Raw genomic sequence first — 22,414 nt, 5'->3', positions numbered from 1 at the left:
ATGCTTAAAATTAAGTCCATAAAATAATATTAAATATTGGCTACAATAGCAGATTGCTGCAACATTTCACTTCATGCCATAAAGCCATGACCTTATAGCATCACCAATATGCACAAGAGCCCTAAATAAATGTTCCTGTTGTTCCCATGTTGCATTTTCTCTGGCTTTGTTACGATGTTGGTATGAATTGTTTATGTTTGTATTTGTAACATGTATTTTTCCCCCGTTTGAAACAGAATTCAGATTGAAATTGATGAATGTTTACATTGCAAATTTAAATCGTGGCTTTCTTTATTTACATTATTAAAAATCTTAACCATTTAATAATGTGATACAATGGCTTGAATTTTTAAAGAAGTGCATGTAAAAAAGCATGATCATTTCAATATTATGGCATCTTGACATATTTCTGAAAGGGTTATTTATTATTATTTATCGTATGGCATGTATATAGTAAATGCAACAAATGGGGGAAAATGCCAGGTGATAAGTAATGGATCTACATGTTTTGCTGTGTAGGCTCCGTCAGGGGAACTCTCTGCAAACACAATTTTATATTTAATGCATATGACAGAAAGATCCCATAGTACAATTATTCCATAGTCATTAAAATATTTAAAAGGTAGGAATCAAATTGATGACAAAAACCAATATATATTTGTCAGTATACCATTTAGATAAATAAATTGTTCATTAAACATGAAAGAAGAGAATGAAAATATATAATATAGATAGATAGATTAAGTAAAATACTGACCAGAACACTTACCTGGTGCTGGAACTCTCTGCAACAAATGAATTCTTTTTCAGTGGGGAATGACAGTGTTTATTCTACATTGAGCAATTAGCTGAGCAAGGTCAGAAGTTCCAGGTCAGAGTTTAACCCTTGAAGGGTGAAAGTCCTTAAGATCCGCCCAATTTCTACTTTTAACAGGACTTTATCATTATGAAATCAGTGGATCCGTGTTGTTTGTCCATAAAATGCTGTACCAAAGGTGCACCAACTATTTTGTGAAGTATGTTGCTCCTGATGGGATCTGGCTTGCCTGGGCAACCTTTAGCTATGCTTAGTTTCATAAAAAGTGCCATACTAGTAGGATAACTCTTCTTATTTAAGCGCTTAGTGGTGATCTTGAACTCAAAGTTTCACTCTTATTAGTGGATAACATTTGTCTTGCATGGAGAAACTAAATTTATATTTCTGTTCAGAGAACTAGGTGTACAATTTTTTTAAAAAACCTGCCGTTTCAGGTATACTGAGCCTCAGAAAATTCACTACTTCCTGATATTCCTGAATCCCAATACTGGTATAGCATCCGAATTTGATACATATTCAAGAATGCCATTTTTTTTTTGCTTCATTATAGCCTATGGGGACCATTATAGTCAAAGATCCCCATAGACTATAATGGAGAATTGATCTGTGGCTGTGATGGAGAGCTGTTTATTGAGGGAAATCTTTTTTATAATTCCTGTTTCAAAAAGATTGGACCAGGGGGTCCAATTTTGTGCCCCCCCCCAAAAAAAAGATGTCCTCATCCATTGTTTCTAATGGAGGGGGGGAAGCAGTTAAACTTTAAAATGAACAGTCTCTTTAAAATTTAAATGCCTTTTGCAAGCTGTTGTGAGTGAGCTCTGATGACATTTAAAGGTCTTGCAGTCCTTTTAAATATCTTCAAGTTGAGCCTCTCAAACAAAAGAAATTTAAAGGGACAGGGAGCTCTTTAAATGTACTTCAGCTGTGATTACTTGGGGGTCCCAATAAATCCTGAATATTTTCAGGATTTTTCAGGCTCAGCCATTTTGGATAATCAAAAAATACTCCCCCCCCCCCAAAAAAAAAATCTGGCTGAATTAATACCCAAAAAATACTCATCAAGTATTTTTCACTCAGATTATTTTTTGGCTCAGATTAGCCAAATGCACACCCCTATTGACAACAGAAATAAGAAAGAACATGGTTTAAGCCTGTAAGATACCCAGGGAGGCTGGGAGCCACTGCTTTTCATCCTTGCAGCTGTTGTCTTCCAGACCTGGGTATTTGGGACTTGCTTAATGTGGAATCTGCTAAACTGGGACTCTTCCCCCCTTTCAACAGTGTGACAGGCGAGGCAAACGGGGGACAGTAAATTTATACCCCAGCCATTGACCTAGAACAGCAGACTGCAGCTGCACTCAGATGGCAAGGTGCTACTACAGCAGGCAGAGTGTGAGGTAAGGCAATGGGCATAGTTCCTGTGTCACCAGAAGCCACAAGTTCTTTATATAAGATTTTAAAACTCTTGAACACAGTCAAATGTGGACCCTTTCTCGATACGATGATTTTTACTTATAGTCTGCGTTTCTGGCAGATTATGTGTATATCATTAAAAAAAACACAAACAACATTTTCAGTCAATCTGTAAACAGATAGTAATACTGTGTTACCAAGTAGTTCATGAGCAAAAGGAGTTGAAATATATTTTTAAAATATAAAATTAAAATAATGGAATATAAAGCTAAAGAGAGGCTGACTTGCTTTTGAGATGTAAACATAGGAAGGTGAAATCAATGAAGGGAGTGGGTGCTCATGTTCAAGATGCTTCAAATGAATTAAAAAACCAAGAAAACTACAACATGTAAAAGGCATGTCAGTGACCGCGACACACAATGAGATTTGGGGTAAATAATGATTATAGTATTATATTTATATTATCAGCTGCTTTGGGAAAGGCACAAGAAGCAACAGCCCCAGATTTCCTGGGGGCCATTTTTGGTGGCCACAGGGCTGGTGAACAGGGGAAGGGTGTGTGTGGATTTTCCCTTCAACTTCCCAGCTAGCTGGGAGCCGCACTGATTGATTCTAGGTTGTGGATTGGGCAACCAAATAGACACTCAGGGCTGCAAGGGAGGGGTGGGGCTTCCAGGAGAGCCTGGATGCCAGAGTTTTTCACTCTGGTCCACCCCGCTGTTATTTAGGGAGCTGCATCTGGCCTCCAAACCGCAGATGGCAAGGGAACCATGTGTATGCCCATGTGAGATCTCTGGAGTTGCCACCACCCCTCAGTGCTCCCTGAACAGGTAGGCTGGGCTGAATTGTGTTGCGTTGTTTGCCAATGGGTGGCTCACCTGATGCTGGATTAGTGCCCCTGCTGCACTCATGTTTAGTAAAAGGCTGGGGCCATTTTCTCTCCAAGTAATTTTCCTCTGTTGTTCTTCCTTTTCCCCTCCCTCCCTCCCTCCTTTGGTCTGCAATTGATACGTTGAATGAGAGGTTGTGGAAAATACGAATGTCGTAATAGATGATAAACCGGAGAAGACAAGGAAAACTATATGTGGACAGTAACATTAAAGGCTGCAACAAATGAATTAAATTTGCTTGTGTGAATGTGTGGAGATTCTTGGTCTAGCCAGTAGCACTTACTTAAAGGACCCCTGGTTTAGCATTGTTTTTCAATTTTGTCTTGTCTTTTTCCTAAGGGGCTCAGGGTGGCATTTTGAGGATCCATGTCCACATGGATTTATCCTTACTATAGCCCTTTGAGGTAGGCTAGACAGTTCTCCTTTTGCTCACTATCCTCCCCCTTATTACCACACTTGTGGCAGCTGTGCAGACACTTAAATCATCTGCAAAACTTTATTAAGTAACAAGCTGAAACTGTTTTGTAGCAGGACAAGCCATCTTCATAGCATGCCTACCTTTAGGTTAATAATATTTTGTATAAAGTAACACAGACACGGGAATGGGAAGGAGTGTCTTATTCATTTGAAACACCTTTTAAATCCTAATCACCACCACAGGAAATTCCTGTGAATAATCTGATCATGAAAAAATTGGGATTCTGTTGACTTCTTCCAGGTTACATTTTTGGGATCCAAATAACAAAGGACAGCTATTTCCCAACTATATGGTGAATGTTTCATTCCTGCCTTGCTTGGTGCCGTTTTCCTTTTCACCCCCTGGCTGCTGCTAGAGCCTAATTCCTGGAAGTGTCTCCTGCCCGAATGGGATCATGCAGCAAACAGGGTGATGTCACGGTCTTACACAGCCAAGCAAACTGGCCAGTGAGAGCCAAAGAGGACAATGTAAGAGCGAACAGGTGAAGATTTTCTATGAGGAATGCTGAAAAATTGTCCCAGTGTTTATTTTTTTAAACACTGTTGGAATATTTATGATGCATATCACATAATTTCCGTTCAGCCCCAGTGGATGTATATACCTTTCTCCTGTAGCACCCCACATGCAGGTATGCTTCCAAAGGCAGAGGGAGAGTTAAAATGACTTCACTTTTTCAGATCCAAAGCAAATGCCAAACTAAATATTTGTGCTGATGCCAAATTAGTGCATGCAGTTTCATAATACGTGCTCTTTTCCAAAGGCTCCTGATTTGCTATGCTCACATGGGAGAAGTCCAGAGGAGAGGCTGCCGCTTCCCTGCTTCCAGGGAGTTCCTGGTACTTGCTCCCCAGGTCTTCCCAAAGGAGAACTTGTGTCCTGTTTTTGAAGAAGAAAATATCTTAGGGGGCGACCAGGCTGATAGGTTTTCTTTGCTTCAGAGTTTCGTTTAGAAAAAGTTAAACCTAGACTCTTGGTATCTGGGTCTCAAAGTTCTCTCTCTCTCTCTGCTCTGTTTTTGGTAAACAACATTTCAAATAAGGCCTGTTATTGAGTCATGGGATCAACAGGGCAAATTAAACATTTATTAAGAAAATGCTCATGCCTGCAGTTCTCAGGGGGAGGGGAGCCCGTGTGTGTTAACACTCATAGAAATATTTGGGTGCACATTTTCCATCTCCATCCCCCACACGATAAGTACTCATTTCAAATGTTTCCTTTTCAAACCTGCATAGTAAAGCAAACTGCAAGGGAATAACAGCTGGCCTAAATGGTGGAATAGTTGCCATCTTTGGGTTATGCTTATGCAGGTAGGGATACCATCCTACAGTTGGGGCCTGGGCATCCCCCCGAATAAGAGCTCATCTCCAGTCTATTAAGATCTGGAGAAAATGGATGCTTGGGGGGTGGGCTCCATGGGAATGTACCCTATCCATCTCCCCAGGCTCCATCCCCAAATCTCTGGGAGTTTCACAACCTGGATGGCAACCCTACCTTTCCATCCTCCACCCGCAACCAGGGGGGACATGAAAATTCTATTACTAAGGTTAATCTCTAGCTGCTGGATGGTAGAGGGACTTTCTGGATACTCGAAACCAGGGATTCCCAACCAGGGGTCTGTGGGATCTCCAGCCCATGGCCTTTCCCCTTCTGCCCCAATGGACTTGGCCACAAGCTAGGGAACTGGCTGCCTCTGCCCAGAGGGTTTGGTGGATAGGCAATGGGTGTAAAAATCAAAGGGGGAGAGTTGGTTGTGACATGGTATTAGAGGAGCCTGAGCTCTTCTCAGCATCTGCCCTTCTTTCCATCCTATGTGAGGCAGAGCCACCATAGTAGTAGTAAAGGCAGGGGAAAGGAACAAAAGGAAGGCAAAGGATGTGGGTTTTTATGTCACTTCTGGGTGCATGGCAGGGAGGCGTGGCTAGCTGACCACTTTAGGGGGTCCTCGAAGCCTGAAAATTCAAAAGGTTGGAAAGGGCTGTCCTAAGCAGAATACAATGGAATAATGTCATAAATCAGCTGTAATGTCATCAAAGAGCCCTGTTGCTCCTGGGGGACATCTAGACCAACTTCCTGTTTCCTGCGGTGGCCAATCAGATGCTGTGGAAGGCTCACAAGTGAGGGCACAGAGTCCCTCCCCCACTGTTGCCCCACTGTTGCCCCGAGCAACTGAAGTCAGGGGAATGCCGTCTGTGTTGAAATGAGATCTTCCATGCATTCTAGTGCAGGGTTTCACAACCATGGTACCAGAAAAGCCCTTTAATGGTATCGTGGCACATGGCGGGGGTGGTGGTTCAAAATGGTGCCTGGGGAGAACCCTTCCATTCTGTGGCTGCCATTTCCGGCTCCGAGCAAAAAGGAAAGAAAAAAGATTAAATTTTATTTTTTAATTCTACTCTTATATGGTCAGGCTGACTTGACCCCTCCCAAAGTGGCCAAATTCTTTATATCTCCATTTCCCCCCATCCTTAACACGCCCGCGGCGCCGCGGGCACCGCAGACTAAATAAAGCGCTAAGCGCTTTGTGGGAGGAGGTAGGGTGGGCTTAGTCTGTGATGAGGAAGGGGCCTGATTGGCCCCTTCCTCCGGACAGACGATTGGCCCGGCCGATTCCCGCCCTTCCGACAAGGAAGCAACTGCGATCCGCGTTCCGCGCGGCTCGCAGTTGCTTCCTTGCCGGCGGCCTGATGCATCGGGAGGCGCAAAGCACCTCCCGACGCGTCAGGCCACCGGCCCAGGGAGCCCCCAGCAGCCGCGCAGAGTGCGGCTGCCGGGGGCTCCTTGCCTGGCGTCAGGCCGACGGCCAAAGGAGCCTCCGGCAGCCGTGCTCCGCCCGACTGCCGGGGGCTCCCTAACCTAGCGCCCGCTAGTACCTTGTATACTAATTATACTATAAATTATACTAGTACCTTGTATAATTTCAGAAACCTTGTCTAAGCGACTCCCCTTTAGCTATCTGTTGTCTAAACTAAAGTGCTCCTAACAGTTTAGCCTATAATTGTTGCACTCAAAGTCCCTTATGCATCTTTTCTAGCTCTGTGATAATATTTTGAATGGGAGCAACCACAAGCGCATATGGTATGACAATCATGGCTGTACCATATAAAGGCATTCTGGTTCCAGTTGGCCTACAATCAAGACTTTTCCTGCTAGCATTTGTGTGCTGATGCAATTTTAGGGCATATTTGCTTCTGGGGATGCTCAGTGCCTTAGGTTTATTCTAGCATGATCTCCTGGGGGAATCATGCCCTTCTTTCCATGGTGAGGGTGGCAAAATGGGTAGCATATGAACCCCAGGCCTGCTACTGATCTCTTTGTGTTGAGAAGCGATTAGATAAAAGTCTGGACAGCACAGAGGCAATCACAATGCTCCCAATTCATTTAGCATGGTTAAAAGTTTGGAAGTGGGCCACAGGACCAGATGATTTGTGCAAGAATTTTCTCTGCTTTTGTTATCTTTTTCCTTGTTTGAGGATTCTGGGGTCACAGATCTCCGTCTTGATTAGCACTGACCAGGGTTTACCTTTACCAAGAATGTAAAGCCTTGAAGTTCTGTTTCAAATCACTAACAAAATCAAGTATGTAGCGAGACAGCAATGAGTTTTTGAAGACAGGGCAGAATATAAATTCGAAAATAAATAAGCAAGCAAGGGAGCCTGCAGTGCCCTGTGTAGCTCTGTTATATACGGTTGTTTATGTAACACCTGGGTTGTGAAGCCATAGATCTTTAATATCTGAAACATTACTACTCCACATCTCCTTTTTTGCCATGGGAATTGTTAAGGACAGAAGTCCTTTGCTTCTGTATATGATCCAAGATGAGGAAAGGGTAAAACAAATGAAAGCAAAAGCTTTTCTCCACCAAAGTTTCTGAATTCTCATTCGCGAAATGGAAGGCAATGCCCTTAATTCCCTTTGCCTGTCTGCATATGGATACAATCCTTAATTGAATTGTATCTTGCAACTTTTTTCACCTTACCTAATGGCTTATAACCAGGATATTAAAGGGGCAAATGAATTGACCTGAATCAAGGACAGACTTTATTTCCTGCTTGGCTTTTAAGCTTCTCTAGGAAATAGATTAAGGTTTTTTAATATGGGTGGATTAAAGCAAATGGAACAGCAAATTTAGACCGCAATACATACCCGGAACGTAGCCAGTATAATTTGGAAGGAGGCCGTAGCCAGGTCTATAGATCCGTTTGCCTTGTTGTTTTTGAAGCGACTCTCTCTTTGCAGCTAAAGATGGAATTTCTTCCAGGTTTTGTACTTTTTCTGTTTTGGAGATGGTGGTGCCAATGATCTTGGAGACACCTTTATCAGGGGGCAAACTAGGCACTGTAGAAGAACGACTCTGTCATGGCAGACATGAGAATAAACTGAATAAATGGTCCTTCCTACCTTCATTTCTACCACACCCTCAGCTGTTCAAAAAATCACTGCTCTCTTAAATGACTCTGATGATCCCCTTTGATTCACAACTATTTTATTGATTTATTTCTAATTTAATGTATACCCCGCCCCTCCTGACACAGTCAATTTCCATAAAACCCCTTCAGTTAATCCCCTATAAAATAATAGTACAATCTAAACACTCCAACAGATGGTGGAAACAACATTCCTTCCCTATCCCTGTTGGTAGATCACCTACCCCAACTGCATCCGTACTCTGGTACAGCCCCTCTCTCTGTCACCCCTCTCTCCGCTTTCACATCTTCTTCTTCCTTGAGTCACCACTTTAGCCCTTCAGTTTCAATTCTCACGACTGAAAAAGCCTAAATCTCTCTTGGACCTGCATCATTGCATCTCCACTCCTTTCTCCCCATATAGGGTTTTCAAGGCAAGAGACATTAAGGGTGGGTTGTCATTGCCTATGTCCGTGTTCCAAACCTGGCATTCCTTGGTGAGTCCCTTTCAAATATTTACCACAGTCAACCCTGCTTAGCTCTTGAGATCAGCTGGCCAGTGTTATCCAGGTCAGGGCCTCATCCCCTAATCTGGTAGAATTTTGTGACTGAGTGAGCTGTGAGTCACAAAGTCCCCCGTTTGAATCTTACTTCTGCCATGAACTCACTAAGGAGTGGCCTTCTGGAAGGCACTCTCTCATAATCCCAAGTACTTTCCCATTTCCCCTTTTTGGCCTTGTGGGCACTTTTAGAATTCAGACACAGGATGGTGGGCACAACCCCAAAATGGCTGCAATAGGAGTCACAATCTCAAGAAGCCCCAGTGCAGGGGACAAGAGGAGTAATTTTTAAAAAGAAGATGAGTTCATGAGTCTCAAAGCAGCTGCCCTTTCCTCTCCCCACAACAGACACCCTGTGAGGTAGGTGGGGCAGAGAGTGCTCTAAAAAAAAAAAAAAAAAAATTGGGGAGGTGCCAGGACCAGGAAATGTGCCTGTGAATGACACAGTGTCCATGACCACCATGCTGGGAACCCCTGATGCTGATGTATTGGCTATCTTACACAGTTAATGAAAACAGTACCATATCAACAGTGTGCTTGACATATTGAAATATGTAAATGCCAGATATTAATCATAATTACAATTGTAACTATTATTATAACTACAGTTACTCTGCAAAACACCATACTATGCTGCTGTTTTTAAAAGACGTTTATAACAGAACCTAGGGGTTCTGTTAAAGTTGTTCTATTGAAATTGTCCCATGAATTAATTATGGTAATCTGTTAAACGTTATTTATTGTTACTGATGTGTTGCGTTGTGACTGTTATTTAATGTATGATGTTCTATGTATCCCATGACGTTACATGTAAACCGCCCTGGGCCATATGGGAGAGTGGTATAAAAATCTAAGAAAATAAATAAATAAATAATGAGGCAGTCATGCAAACAAAAACAAAAAAGGGGGGGACAACAAAACTAGGAAAAAATATACTAAAGGCAAACCCAATAATGGACAAATCCATTTTGTAAAAAAAAAAAAAATGCCAACACACTTCTCCATTTTTCTTCAGTGGAATTTTTCTATTTAAATGACATCTGTACACCGCCCGTGGCGCCGCGGGCGCCATCTGTACACCGCCCGTGGCGCCGCGGGCGCCATCTGTACACCGCCCGTGGCGCCGCGGGCGCCATCTGTACACCGCCCGTGGCGCCGCGGGCGCCACGGACTAAATAAATGGTTAAGGGGCCTTGAGGAGGGCTCTGTCCGTGATGAGGAAGGGTCCGAATTGGACCCTTCCTCACGACAGACAATCGGAGGGACCAATTGGCAGGTGCGAAGCGCCTGCCGATTGGTCCCTCCGATTCCCAGCCCCAGCAACTGCGAGCCGCGCTCAGCGCGGCTCGCAGTTGCTCCCGGCCTGACGTGGTGAGAGGCGCGAAGCGTCTCTCACCGCGTCAGGCCGGCCCCAAGGAAGCCCCCGCCGCAAACACAACACAAGACTCCAGCCGCCGAGAAGCTGCAGAACAAAAAGAAACACCCCCGGAGGAGCCTTTCGCCGCTAGCGCGACGAGAGGCAGCAGAAAAAAAAACCCCTGTAGGAGCTCCAAGCCGCCGCGCCGACGAGAGGCAGCAGAAAAAAAAAAACCCTGTAGGAGCCTTTCGCAGATCCAAGGAGCAGAAAAAAAAAACCCCTGTAGGAGCTCCAAGCCGCCGCGCCCACGAGAGGCAGCAGAAAAAAAAAAACCCTGTAGGAGCCTTTCGCAGATCCAAGCAGCAGAAAAAAAAACCCTGTAGGAGCCTTTCGCAGATCCAAGCAGCAGAAAACAAAACCCTGAAGGAGCCTTTCCCAGCTCCAAGCAGCAGGAAAAAAAACCCCTGTAGGAGCTCCAAGCCGCCGCGCCGACGAGAGGCAGCAGAAAAAAAAAAACCCTGTAGGAGCCTTTCGCAGATCCAAGCAGCAGAAAAAAAAACCCTGCAGGAGCCTTTCACAGCTCCAAGCAGCAGAAAAAAAAACCCTGTAGGAGCCTTTCGCAGATCCAAGCAGCAGAAAACAAAACCCTGAAGGAGCCTTTCCCAGCTCCAAGCAGCAGGAAAAAAAAACCCTGTAGGAGCTCCAAGCCGGCACGCCCACGAGAGCTAGCAGAAAAAAAAAACCCTGCAGGAGCCTTTCACAGCTCCAAGCAGCAGAAAACAAAACCCTGTAGGAGCCTTTCCCAGCTCCAAGCAGCAGAAAAAAAAAACCCTGTAGGAGCCTTTCACAGCTCCACACAGCAGAAAAAAAAAGCACCTCCTGGTGTCCCCTGGGTCCTAGCGCCCATTGCATTCCTGGTTGCAATGGGCTTTCTTGCTAGTCTATTTATATTTCGTTCTCATAAGACAGAGGTATGTGTCCTCAGTCATGTTTACATGAAGGGAGTATAGTGTGTTCATTTAATTACTGAATTAATTTCCCTAAAGTTGATCTGTGATACATGTTCAGTTTATTAAAATACGATTGCAACTTATTGCAAATAAAAAGGCCACAAATATTGCTAGCTCACAAGTATTTCTACTGAACAAGTCATGGATGTTTCTATTACATTGTATCTGAGGAAGTATGCATTGCACACAAAAGCTCATACCTTGAATAAAACTTTGTTATCTTAAAGATGCTGGTCTGAAGCAGCAGTTTGTTCTGCTGCTTCAAACCAGCACAGCTACCCACTTGAAAGTATTTCTACTAGCTTGCTTGCGCGCACAACTTATGTTTGTATTTTGTTCTTTACTATCTGGACAGAACTCTTAGGCAGCGCTGTATCTAAACTCCAAATGGGCACAAGCACAGCTTGCTCCCACCTCCCTCTCCCTCTAGCTTAGGGGGCAGTACACCCCCCGGGGTGGTGGTGGTGGAAGGATCCAGGGGAGCAGTGTGGAATTTGGGAGCAGCAGGGGGACAGTAGTCTAACTCTTCCAGTTGCAGCTGCATTTTCCACCGTTCCAAGGTGGCTTAACATTGCCTGCCTCTGGGTAGTAATGACCTTGGACTTCCATCCCAGAACTGACCAGGGCCAATCCTGCTTAATTTTTCCTGAAGAAAATGACAGCTTCATAAGGTAAGCTGGATGGGATCATATCCCTGCAGAGCTCCTTTCCCTCCTCAGACTCTGTCCTTCCCAGGCTCCACTACAGATTTCCAACCATTTTTTAACCAAGTGTTGACAACCCTTTCCCAAAAGTCTCCATCTGTCTGGGGCCAGCTGGCTGAAACCCTGACTTGGAAGAAGAGGCAGATCTACAAGTCCTACCAGGATCAGCCCCTGAGCCTCAGCCACTGCCCACAGTCTCAGACGCAGGCACCAGAGCCTGAACCATAACCAGGGCCAAGTTGTGCATCTCCAGCCTTCAGACTCCAACCCTGTTGCTGAAGCCTCAGCAGCAGCTGGCTCCTCACCCTCGTCTCCGGAACCTAGGGCGCAAAATCAAGGCAGGGGAGCACATGGCTAATTACTCAATATTGGGCCTCCCAGAGTCAGCTGTGGATGATTAGCTGCTAGGCAGGCTTAAAAGTGGTGAGGGCAAAAGCCCATTCATGCTGGCCACATTGTTCCTTCCCAACCTACACCTCCAGAGCCCGGTCCTGACTTCTTGGACTTGCTCCCCTGTCTTGACCTTTGGCTTGTGACTGGACTACAGACTTCCTTCTTGCTCTTATTGGACTTGGTGTGTGAGTGACAGATTTCTGGCAATTGATCCCAGCTTCCGTTTTGCAGGTCTTAGCTCACTCCCTTAAATTACCTGGCTGCCTGTGCATCTCTCCCTCCTGCACCTGGAGACTTGACACCATCTTTGAGAGGCTGGAAAAGCCACCTTCTGCTCGCTCCTGGCCATTGTTTGCTTCTCTCCCCCCCCCCCCCCATCTGTCTTTTTTCCCCAGTGAGGGCCAAAAGTGGCTTTTATAAATGACTTGTACAAAGATATATTTCTCCCCAGATTACAACATGGCCACTGCACAATAACCAAATAGAAGTGTAGCCAATACACTGTGTTTTGAATTTGCAGTAGGAAACACTAGCTGTGCATTCAAACATGTGGCGTGGGGCACCAGGGATGTCATCTGGCAGCCGAGGGAGCGGCAGCCCAAAAGAGTTTGAGAACCCGTGCTCTAACTGGTAGTGCTTGATTGAACCCTTTGTGGCTGGATTGAGATCTGAGTCTTTGTTTCTCCGCATAAACCTAGATTCTAAGTAGGAATTAAACCCAAGGTTTAGAATCCCGAGATGTGTGACATACAGAAGCCCCAATTCCAATGTGCATAGCCAGAGGTTCTTAATGTCTGAGCAACCAGAATCCCCGGCTAGTGACTGTCAAGTGAGCATTTACACATCAGCATCAAGCTTTTATGATATTGCTGGACATGATTGTTTGATAACTTCATTCTATATCTTAAAATGTTCCCCGTAAACTGCCCTGAGCCACAAGGGAGGGTGGTATATGAGCGTAAGAAATAAGTAAATGAATTAAAGAATTAAAAAATGATGAGAACAACCATGATTCCATTTGGCAAGGTTCTCTGTACTTTTGAAAAAAATACTTCAAGACGCCAAGCTGGGCAGCAACAACAAAGCCACGTGATTGTAAAATATGTTCTGGAGAACCTGGAAGCCATCATGGAGCCTACGTACCTTAGTTGGCTTGGTCCGTCTGAGCTGGCTTGTTGCACTTGGCTTTGGTGGGGGCTTTAAGCTTGCTTTGACCTTTTCTATTGACTGAATAGCACAAGTGGTCTGAGGAGCACCATCGTAGATGAGTCTTCGAGCAGAGCCATCTCTCTTAGGTCTCATGGGCAGGTACTCTGGAAAACCGACACAGTTATGGAGGCAGAAACGAAGCATACATTTAAAATCAAGAAGATGTCACTTCAGTCTTAGATAATGAGGCTTAGCGTCAGAATTTCATGCTTGATTGTAATCTTGAGAGGCAGGCAGCTCTGAGGATTGACTTTTTTTTAACGTCCTCTTTCCCATTCAGAGTCTAATTTCATATGAGCTTCCTATTAGTATCAAGCTGTTTTTCGGATATTTAAGAATGTTCATTGTACACGTTTATTACTGAGGACACGAGGATGTACACCTTGTGATCCTTTCCCATTCGTCCAATGAAATGTGTAAATGATCTACCTACCATAAGGTGCCTCGTAGGGTTGCCAGCCTCCAGTTGGTGGCTGGAAATCCCACCAAATTCTAACTGATCTCCAGATGACAGAAGTTTACCTGGAGAAAATGACCACTTGGGAAGGTGGACTCTGTGGCATTATACCCTGCTGGGGTCTCTCTTCTCCCCAAACCTTGCCCTTCTCAGGCTTCACCTGCATAACTCCAGGTATTTCCCAACCCGGAGCTGGTAATCCAAAATCCTTGTTAATGTGTGGTGCAAGCATCTGTTTTCACTGATACATAATAAATGTATGGAAGGTAGTAGAAGAGCTGCCTACTGACTTCCTGATAATCTGCTGGATCCTACTAAATTTCCCATTCATTCTTACTGATTCTCCTTGCCACAATCCTCAACCTATATGGCTTTCGTCTACATGGATCTCGTGATTCCAAGTGCAGCCTTTTTCATGGTCAGAAATGGTCCTTTCCTTTGCCAGCTAGTGGTTATCACTAAATTCAAGATTGAGAGAAGACTTCTGGACACCCCTACGTACATAAGTGCAAAAGTCACCAATTCATGGTGACCCCAGCACAGGGACTTTCTAGGTAAATGAGATGCAGAGGTGGTCTGCCAGTGCCTTTCTCTGCAGCAGCGTCCTTCAGGGTCTCCCACTGAAGTATGGACCCCGCTTAAGTTATAAAATCTGATGAGATTGAGGACGACCACGCTCCTTTCTTTTCCCTTCTGAATCCCTGTAAATCAGATACAGGAATTCATATTAAGCTGGCATTGTGAACTAGATTGGGCTAGTAACGCATCAAACTGATTAGGGCTTACAGCGGAAAGATCTGAAAACTTGATCTTGGCTGCTTCATCTATCACATCTGTGCATATGCATGCACAAGCACACACCATGTATGTGCTGCTTGTACAGTTAGTTGACTTGACTGTGGAAGAAAGGCAGACAAGAAAGCAAAATGAAGGAAGTGCCTGCAGATCCCCTTTGAGACACAGTATTGCTAATCCCCGTTGTTCCCACTTTTGCTCCATTATCTTTGCTTCCCCCCACCCACCCCCCAAAAAGGTACTGCAGCGCTTTCAAGGTTGCATAAACTGTGCAGCTGTTTTAGGAGGACAGATGACACATTTTGCACAGCCAAGAAGTATGGCAGAAAATAGAGCTGTCCCGCTTACTCTTGTAGGGTCCATTATCCTATTGACATCACCTCGTAAGTTTCCTGGCTAGTGGACGGGAAAATTTACACAATAGGATAAGTAATCCCATGCACTTAAGGGAAGAATGGGAGAACAAAATTGGAATAGAATTTTTCACAGCATCTTTATATTGCTTGTCAGGCTTAATTCTGCTCTGAGGCTATCTAGTATATGCATTCTTATTCGCAAAGCACTGAATCAGACAATTAGCATGCAACTTACCATGTATGGCATTTCCATCTTCTTGACTCAACTGAGGGTGGTGATATTTATCTGGCCATCTGAATGACCTGCTGGGATGATACCTGTGCTCAGGTAAGCTGAATGCACTATGGCTTAATCGTAGCAACTTGGCCCGACGGGAAAGCAGTTTTCGGGTAGCATTGCCATAGGTTTCTCCAACTACACTTTGGAGTTTTGGAATGAAACCTGTATACCTGGTAAGAGAACAAGACAATGTGACCTTGCAAAAAACTAAGTGAAAGCCCATCTGAAATAGGAAATGATTATAACAAATGGTCATTTCACATTGTGGGTGTTAAATACTGTCAAGTCACTTCTGGCTCAAAGCAACCCTATGAATGAATGTCCTCCAAAACACCCTATCATTAATAAACAGCCTTGTTCAGGTCTTGCAAATCAAGAGCTGTCACTTCTCTGATTAAGTCAATCCATCTCATGTTGGGTCTTCAAGTCTTTCATTATTTTCTGCCAGTAGTGTGGTGTCATATATCAAATGTTTAAAAGTTCCTTCCAACAAATTTCACTGCACTTTAGTCTAAATCTCACCCAGCTTTCCTTATGATATGTTCTGCATACAGATTGAACAGACAGGGAGATAAAATACATCCTTGTCTGACACCTTTGCTGAGTGGAAACCATTTTTTCTCCAATCTCCAATTGTTTCTAACATTCTCTTGTCCAGACTATAAGTTACATGTCAAAACATCAGAGGCACACTGATTGTGGCATACCACCAGTGGAAGATGAAGAAGAGTTCCTGTGTTCTGCAGGGGGTTGGACTAGAGGACCCTGGAGGTCCCTTCCAACTCTGTGATTCTAGTTCATTTTGTATCCCACTTTTCACTACCTAAAGGAGTCTCAAAGCGACTTACAGTAGTCTTCTTTTCCTATTCCCACAATGGATATCCTGCGAGGTAGGTGGAGCTGAGAGAGCTCTGAGAGAGTTGTTCTGTGAGAACAGCTCTAATAGGTCACCCAGCTGGTTGCACATGGAGGAGTGCAGTAAAACCCACCTCTCCAGATTAGAGGCTGCTGCTGTTAACCCCTACACCAAGCTGGCATTGGGGGAGAGGTGATCTCACAGATACAAGCATCCCAGTCCATGAAGGGCTTTGCATGTGATAGCGGATACCTTGAACTGAGCCCAGTAAACTGACTGGCAGCCTGTGGAGGGGAGAAATATGCAAGTTTCTTTTAGCTCCCAATAATACTTCAGCCATGGCATTTTGCACCAACTGGAGTTTCTAAACGGATTTTGAGAGGACTCCAGTGTACAGCACATATCATTGTGGCATGGATCCAGGTGGCCCAAGCAAACATAGCAAGGCAAGTGGCCATTTTCTAGGCTAGGCTCAGTTGGAAGAATGCTTTTTTGCAACTGGGTGAACTTGCTCCTCTTGTCATAATGTTGGGAGCAGGAGAACACTGAGGCTTCTAACTGAGTCAGCAAGGGACAGCTGAACTCCATCAAAAGTGGGGAGGACAATGTCCTTCAACGTCTTCACCTTCCCAGCCAGCATTGCTTCATTATTTCAGGGTTTAATTCCAACTTGCTCAGCTCTTAGCCAATTTACCATCCCAATCATTCAGGGCTTCTGCTGTGTCACCAGAGAATCTGGATAAAGATACATAAAGCCATTTATCATCCACATATTAATGAGGACCAGTGCCAAAACTATGAATAATTTCTCCTAAGGCTTTTACATAGAGATTGAAAGCATGGGGGGGGGATAGAATTGGTCCCTGTAGAACTGGTTTCCTACAGCATCACTTTGAGACTGCTCTGTGAGGAACAGCCTATACCTTGGCCGAGTAAACAAATTTGAACAAGTTCTTAGGTCAACCAGCAGAAAAAGATTCAGCCATCAGGCCTGGGAAACACCTAGCTGAAGTGTGAGATTTGCATCTACTTTGTTTCAAGGAGTATGTATTGGTGCCATATTAGGCCACTGGGAGAAATAATTAAAATGAACTCCTGCAGCAGTCCTTCCTACCCTGGACTCTGGAGGAAAGTCAGTATGGGTCAAAGCTGGACAGGCTAGAGGGGGAATTCAAATGCTAAGCATTTCTAAGATCTGTGTTTTTGGCCAAGAATCATACACAAGGTCTGAGAACAAATTTTGAGTCCAGAAACGCCTTTAAGACCAACAAAGTTTTATTCAAGGTATGAGCTTTTGTGTGCACGCACTACAATGTACAGTGTATCTGGAGAAGTTGAAAGCTCATACCTTGAATAAAACTTAGTCTTAAAGGTGCTGTTGGACACAAAATTTGTTCTGCTGCTTCAGACCAACACGGCTACCCACCTGAATCTATACAGAATGTTTGAAACAGCCTTGCGAAAGATGTCTGCAAAAGCTAAGAGCTCCTGCATGAGTCCCCACCCCGCCCTACAAACCTGTTTTAGTAATCACAGTGATAACAAAGAAACACTAGAGTGGAAGATTCTTCCAAATATTTCCATGGGTGGCAGCCTTGTGCATGATTCTTGCCTGCCACATGCAAGCAGGTGTTTAGCAATTCGTTTTAAACTCCTGCGTAGCTCCTGCATAACTGAGAGGCTAGGCTGTTGAAGCAGCCTTTATTTATATACTAGGGACCAAGCCCGTTGTACTTGTAAATACAACGGGCGCTAGGTGTGCTTTTGGGGCCGGGGGGAAGGATCCCCCCCCCGGGCCCAGAAGCGCACCTGCAGCCTCCTTGAAGGCTGGACTGAAGCATTGTACGATTTTGAAGTTCCACCTCCAAAACTCGAATATTTCCAGTCCAGGGGTAGCCAAACTCCAGGTGGGGCATCAAGAGCTCCTGGAATTACAGCTTATCTTCATAGTATAAAGATCAGCCCCCCAGGCTGAATGGGCTACTTTGGACAGGGTTGTGGTAGAGAAGAAAAATTTAAGGCCTCCCACCCAGGTTGTTGTTGAATTGAAAGACTTGAGGCCTACTGCAAAGGGTTGTTGTGCAGATGAAACAGGAGACAAAAGAACCTCCCCAACAGCATCCAGTTTTGTCTGTAGAATAACGCTGTGCAGTGACCTCAAATCTGCAGAGTGGCAAAGAAATACTCGTGGCTTGGCTGTGTCTAACCCCCAGCCAGAGCAGTATTTTACGTGAGAAGGGCCTCCCTGTCAGCCGTTTGGGAGGAGAAATCCCCCCCCCTCAAAAGGAATGCCCACCCCCATGCCCTGAGGCTCCACTGCGTTGCTCTCGGAAATGCCTCAGTCAGGGGCTGTTAAAGGCTCTTTTGCAGCAGGCCTGAAGGGAGGGGGAGGGAGCACACTCACCAGCCTCCTGCCAGCTCTGTCAGGGTTCTGAGGCAATTTACAGTTAGACACGACAGTTAGGACAGCCTTGGGGTGAAAAGGGCTGGCGCATCCTGTCCAAGCCTCTGTTCTCATCCCCCCCTGGCAGCCCTACTGACCTCCTCCCCCGGTGGTGGTCAGGAACAGACTGGCAGTGATGTCTCCAAATTGCCCCGGCTGGGCTGGGTCGGCGAATAACTGGAACTCTGGTTTGTCCTGGTGAGGGCCCAATCAAAAGGTACTTTGCACCTTCCGATTGGCCCCTGACCTGACTGGCTAGAATTCTTGTCAGTCCAAGGGGCCAATTGTTGGCCCGCGTTTCCTATCCTGGACTCAGCCCACCCCTCCTAACTGTACTGTTTTATTTATACCGCCCCCCAAGCGGTTTACAGATTAGCAACCTTATTTATTTTTTATATTTATATACTGCCCTCCCCTGAGATTCAGGGCAGTTTACATAGAACGTAGAAACAATAAAAGGAACTTAGATTTTCCATAATATATAGATAACCACAATAATAATAAACAATATCTGTAACTGAGGTCACAGTGCAAACAGGTTCGGGGCAGAAAGCATGAATGGGTTTCTGGGAGGGAGGGAGCAGGGGCTCTGTAGATGTTGCTGGTTCCGCTCAGCCCCAACCAAATGCCTCAGTACCCTGGACCAGTCTGGTAGGACATTTCATTTTTCATCTAACAATCCTTGATTATGTTGGTGGTAGTGAGGTAAATCCTAATAAAACGGGAACAAAGCCAGCTGTAAAGCTGGTACAATATTTCATCTGAAATTAACAGCTGAGAAACTGCAAAAAAAAACGGGCTTTATTCCTTCATTTATAGCTTACCTTTTTCCCACCAGTTTACATGGGATTCCTAAGCGGTCTCCTGTCTGAGCACTAACGAAACTTAGTCCTAGGGGTAGCAGTGTAGGTCTAAAGCAGCAGAACAAAGTCTGAGTCCACTGACACATTTAAGGCCAACCAAGTTTTATTTTAGGTACTAGCAGTAGAGCCCACTGTCCCAAAATACAGCGGGCCCTAGGGGAGGGTTTGCTTCCCCTCCCCCCCATGTAGGAAAATGCTCTCCAGGCCCGGGGGCTTCGGGAGCGTTTTTAGGCAGCGTGTAGGTTTTAAAACGCTCTCCAAGCCCCGGGGAAGGCGATCCGCGGCTCCCTGAGTCACGGATCGCCTTCTTCAGGGCTTGGGGAGCGTTTTAAGGCGGCACTGATGTTTTAAAACGCTCTCCAAGCCCCGGGGCTTGGAGAGCGTTCTAAGGCGGCACGGAGGTTTTAAAACGCTCTCCAAGCTCCGGGGAAGGCGATCCGCAGCTCCCTGAGGTGCGGATTGCCTTCCCCGGGGCTTGGGGAGCGTTTTAAGGGGCGGGGGCCAGGGAGCCTACCTTCGCTCTCGGCGGCCAGCAAAGTAATGGCCGGCGTGGAGCGAAGGAAAGCTCTGGTGGGGGGTGGGGCGGGTTGGGAGGCGCTTTGCGCCTCCCAATTGGTTGTTGGCCGGGCAAGCAGCCAACCAGCAGCCGCGCTGCGCGCAGCTGCTGATTGGCAGCTTGGGGGTGGACTGACCAGCGGAGGGGCCAATCGGGAGGTGCTTCGCGCCTCCCGATTGGGCCCTCCGCTGGTCAGTCCAGGGGAAGGGGCCTATCGGCACCCTTCCTCATCCCGGACAGGGCCCACCTTCAGGGCCCTTACTCTTTTATTTAGGCCGCGGGGCTGTTTTAAGATAAGCTTATAACCAGAATAAAACTTGGTTGGTCTTAAAGGTGCCCCTGTTCTTGGATCTAGACCAATTTGATTTAATCTTCTCACTAGCCCATGTTGGTTACTTGCTCTGGGCTCAATGCAATCTTTTTCCCTACCCCTGTGCCCAGGCGGACATTTTTTCTCCCTGGGATCTGGAGTTTTGTTCGTTGCAATCAGCAATTCGCTATTATTTTCTCATTCTAACAATTTCTGTATCAGGTTCTCTGACTTCCCAACTTTCTTTCTTTTTTTTCAAAAATAAATCTCCTGTACTTTTGTAGATATGTTACTTTCTCCTTATAGCTCTGCAACAAGCTAGGAATTCAAAGGTCTTGTTATTAAACCCTTGTGGCACAGGCAGCAAGGGGAACGGCTTCTGCCAGTGGAGGCCTGGGACAGGGGAAATGTGGAGAAAGCTGCCATGTAGAAGCGCCATTGCACTGTAACTACACAAGTGTGTCATCCTGGATAAATCACGACGTATTTTGAGTTGGGACATGGGACCTCTGAAATAGCTTCTTGCATATGAGCTGCAGGTGCAGATCTTATCCCTGTAGTTAGTTACTTGAGAAGCCCCGAGCTACACTGGAGGAGCCCACACAGGAAGGAAGTACATGGCACTACACTGACTGCATGCCACAGAGGTAATTTAAGAAGGAGCCCCGGTATTATTGTCAAACTCACAGGTTGTCAAACCACATTAGGAATCCAGAATACCATTTGCAACTGGGTGTGGACTCACAAAGTAAGCTAATTGTCTGTAAAAGACTGCCAAGTGTTATGGAGAATTTTAGAAGACTTCTGCACCTGATCAGCAATCCAGGGAGGTAGAAGAGTGCTAAATCTCCTCTCATACTTGGCAAAATGTTATCATTTACCAAGTGATTACATATTCCAGTGGGGGAACCAGGTCAGCCTGTTGCAGGAAAAGCAAAAGAAGGCTACTACAGCACTTTAAAGGCAAATACAGTTATTGTAGCGTTAAGGTTCCCATGGTCTCAAACCCAATTTTCTTAGTACACTCCAGAGTAAATTTTCTGTATTCCCATCAAATCTGGTCAAGAAAAAGAGCTTTTTTTTAATACCCCGCTTTTCACTGCCCGAAGGAGTCCCAGTGGCTTACAAAGATCTTTCCCTTCCTCTCCCCACAACAGACACCCTGTCAGATAGGTAGAGCTGAGAGCTCTAAGAGAACAGTGACTAGCTCAAGAGCACCCAGCTGGCTTAAGGGGGAGGAGTGGGGAATTTAACTCAGTTCTCCAGATTAGAGTCCACCATTCTTAACCACTGAACCATGCTGGCTCTCAAACTTTAAAACTAATTTACTGTACTTGAAATATTAACTGGATATTATTTATTTAACTATCTTTCTTATTCTGAGCCTCTGGGATTTTTTTTTTGCAGGTTTAGTTTTGCTCTATATTCAGACTCACTTTTAAGTGGAAACAAGACATTTTTAGATGGGTGATAACCACAGCCTCATGGATTTCATGAGTCCCATAATTCTTCCCCCAATTTAGCTATAGAAATATATTCTTTACAACTTCCAGTGTTCAGAAAGTTCACGTTTTGCGCTCTTACCCTGGTACATAGCTAGAAAAGTCAGAAAACATTCTCTGAGCTGGTTCAGCAAGGCTTCAGCAAGTTCCTTCACTTCCAGCCCAGCCAGGAAATAAGAAATCTCAAGCGTGTGTTGCTTGTGTAAGAGCACCTTTCGGCTTGGCCACCTAAGTTTGGTCACCATAGCGACTCAAGTCAGGTAGGGTGAGGTAAATAAAACATGGAAAATGTAACACTGCCAACCTGTTCACTGGGTTGTCAACAAAAAACTTGATTTACCAACCCCACCAAGCGTTGCTCTGGTCCAGAAATGATTCAGCCAAAATAAATTTTAACCTTAAAAGTGTTGAGACTTTTTTGTTTGTTTGTTTTGGTCTCTGCTTTGTTTATGGCTGTAACAACCTGACGTGGCTACGCCTCTGGAATTCAAAACATGAGGAACTTTAAACTAGTATTTGCATGTTGGCATCTAAACCATGGTTTGTAAATAAATGTGAACATGTCTTACTAATGTGGCCTAGACCCTGGCTAATGGTCAGAATAAATTTGGTGGTTCAATCGACTTGAACAGTCCCGTTAGTTTTTGTGTAGGGGGAAAGGCAGGCTCTGCTGGAAACATTATTTGTAAATTCTCATCCTATCAGCAGTAGAAAACAGGATGACAGTAGCACAGATGTCAGGAAACGCAAGACCTCTTTTCC

The 22,414-nt window shown here is 45.1% G+C and overlaps 2 protein-coding genes across 2 annotated transcripts in view; one reads left to right on the top strand and one right to left on the bottom strand.

The window, feature by feature from the left end:
- The window catches only part of DGKQ (diacylglycerol kinase theta), a 130,692-nt gene that overhangs the window by 6,261 nt on the left and 102,017 nt on the right, over positions 1-22,414 (top strand). The window lies entirely within an intron of this gene.
- On the bottom strand, positions 3,227-21,850 carry LOC143841385 (ciliary microtubule inner protein 2B-like). The gene is made up of 5 exons (XM_077345618.1): positions 21,735-21,850; positions 15,078-15,292; positions 13,169-13,338; positions 7,742-7,949; positions 3,227-4,474 (listed from the first exon to the last, which is right to left on the bottom strand). The coding sequence occupies exons 1-5, from the start codon at positions 21,764-21,766 to the stop codon at positions 4,377-4,379; spliced, it is 723 nt and encodes a 240-aa protein (XP_077201733.1). The 5' UTR covers positions 21,767-21,850; the 3' UTR covers positions 3,227-4,376.

The sequence above is a fragment of the Paroedura picta genome, chromosome 7, assembly GCF_049243985.1.
Source record: "Paroedura picta isolate Pp20150507F chromosome 7, Ppicta_v3.0, whole genome shotgun sequence".
Lineage (NCBI taxonomy): Eukaryota > Metazoa > Chordata > Lepidosauria > Squamata > Gekkonidae > Paroedura > Paroedura picta.
This window is presented reverse-complemented; position numbering and strand designations above follow the sequence as displayed.

Excerpts from the sequence above, each read along its gene's own strand:
- LOC143841385 (XM_077345618.1), bottom strand. The coding sequence starts at position 21,766 with ATGTTTTCTGACTTTTCTAGCTATGTACCAGG. Across the intron at positions 15,293-21,734 it reads TTTTCTAGCTATGTACCAGG|GTATACAGGTTTCATTCCAA; the intron begins GTAAGAGCGCAA and ends TTCTCTTACCAG. Across the intron at positions 13,339-15,077 it reads AGATGGAAATGCCATACATG|AGTACCTGCCCATGAGACCT; the intron begins GTAAGTTGCATG and ends TCGGTTTTCCAG.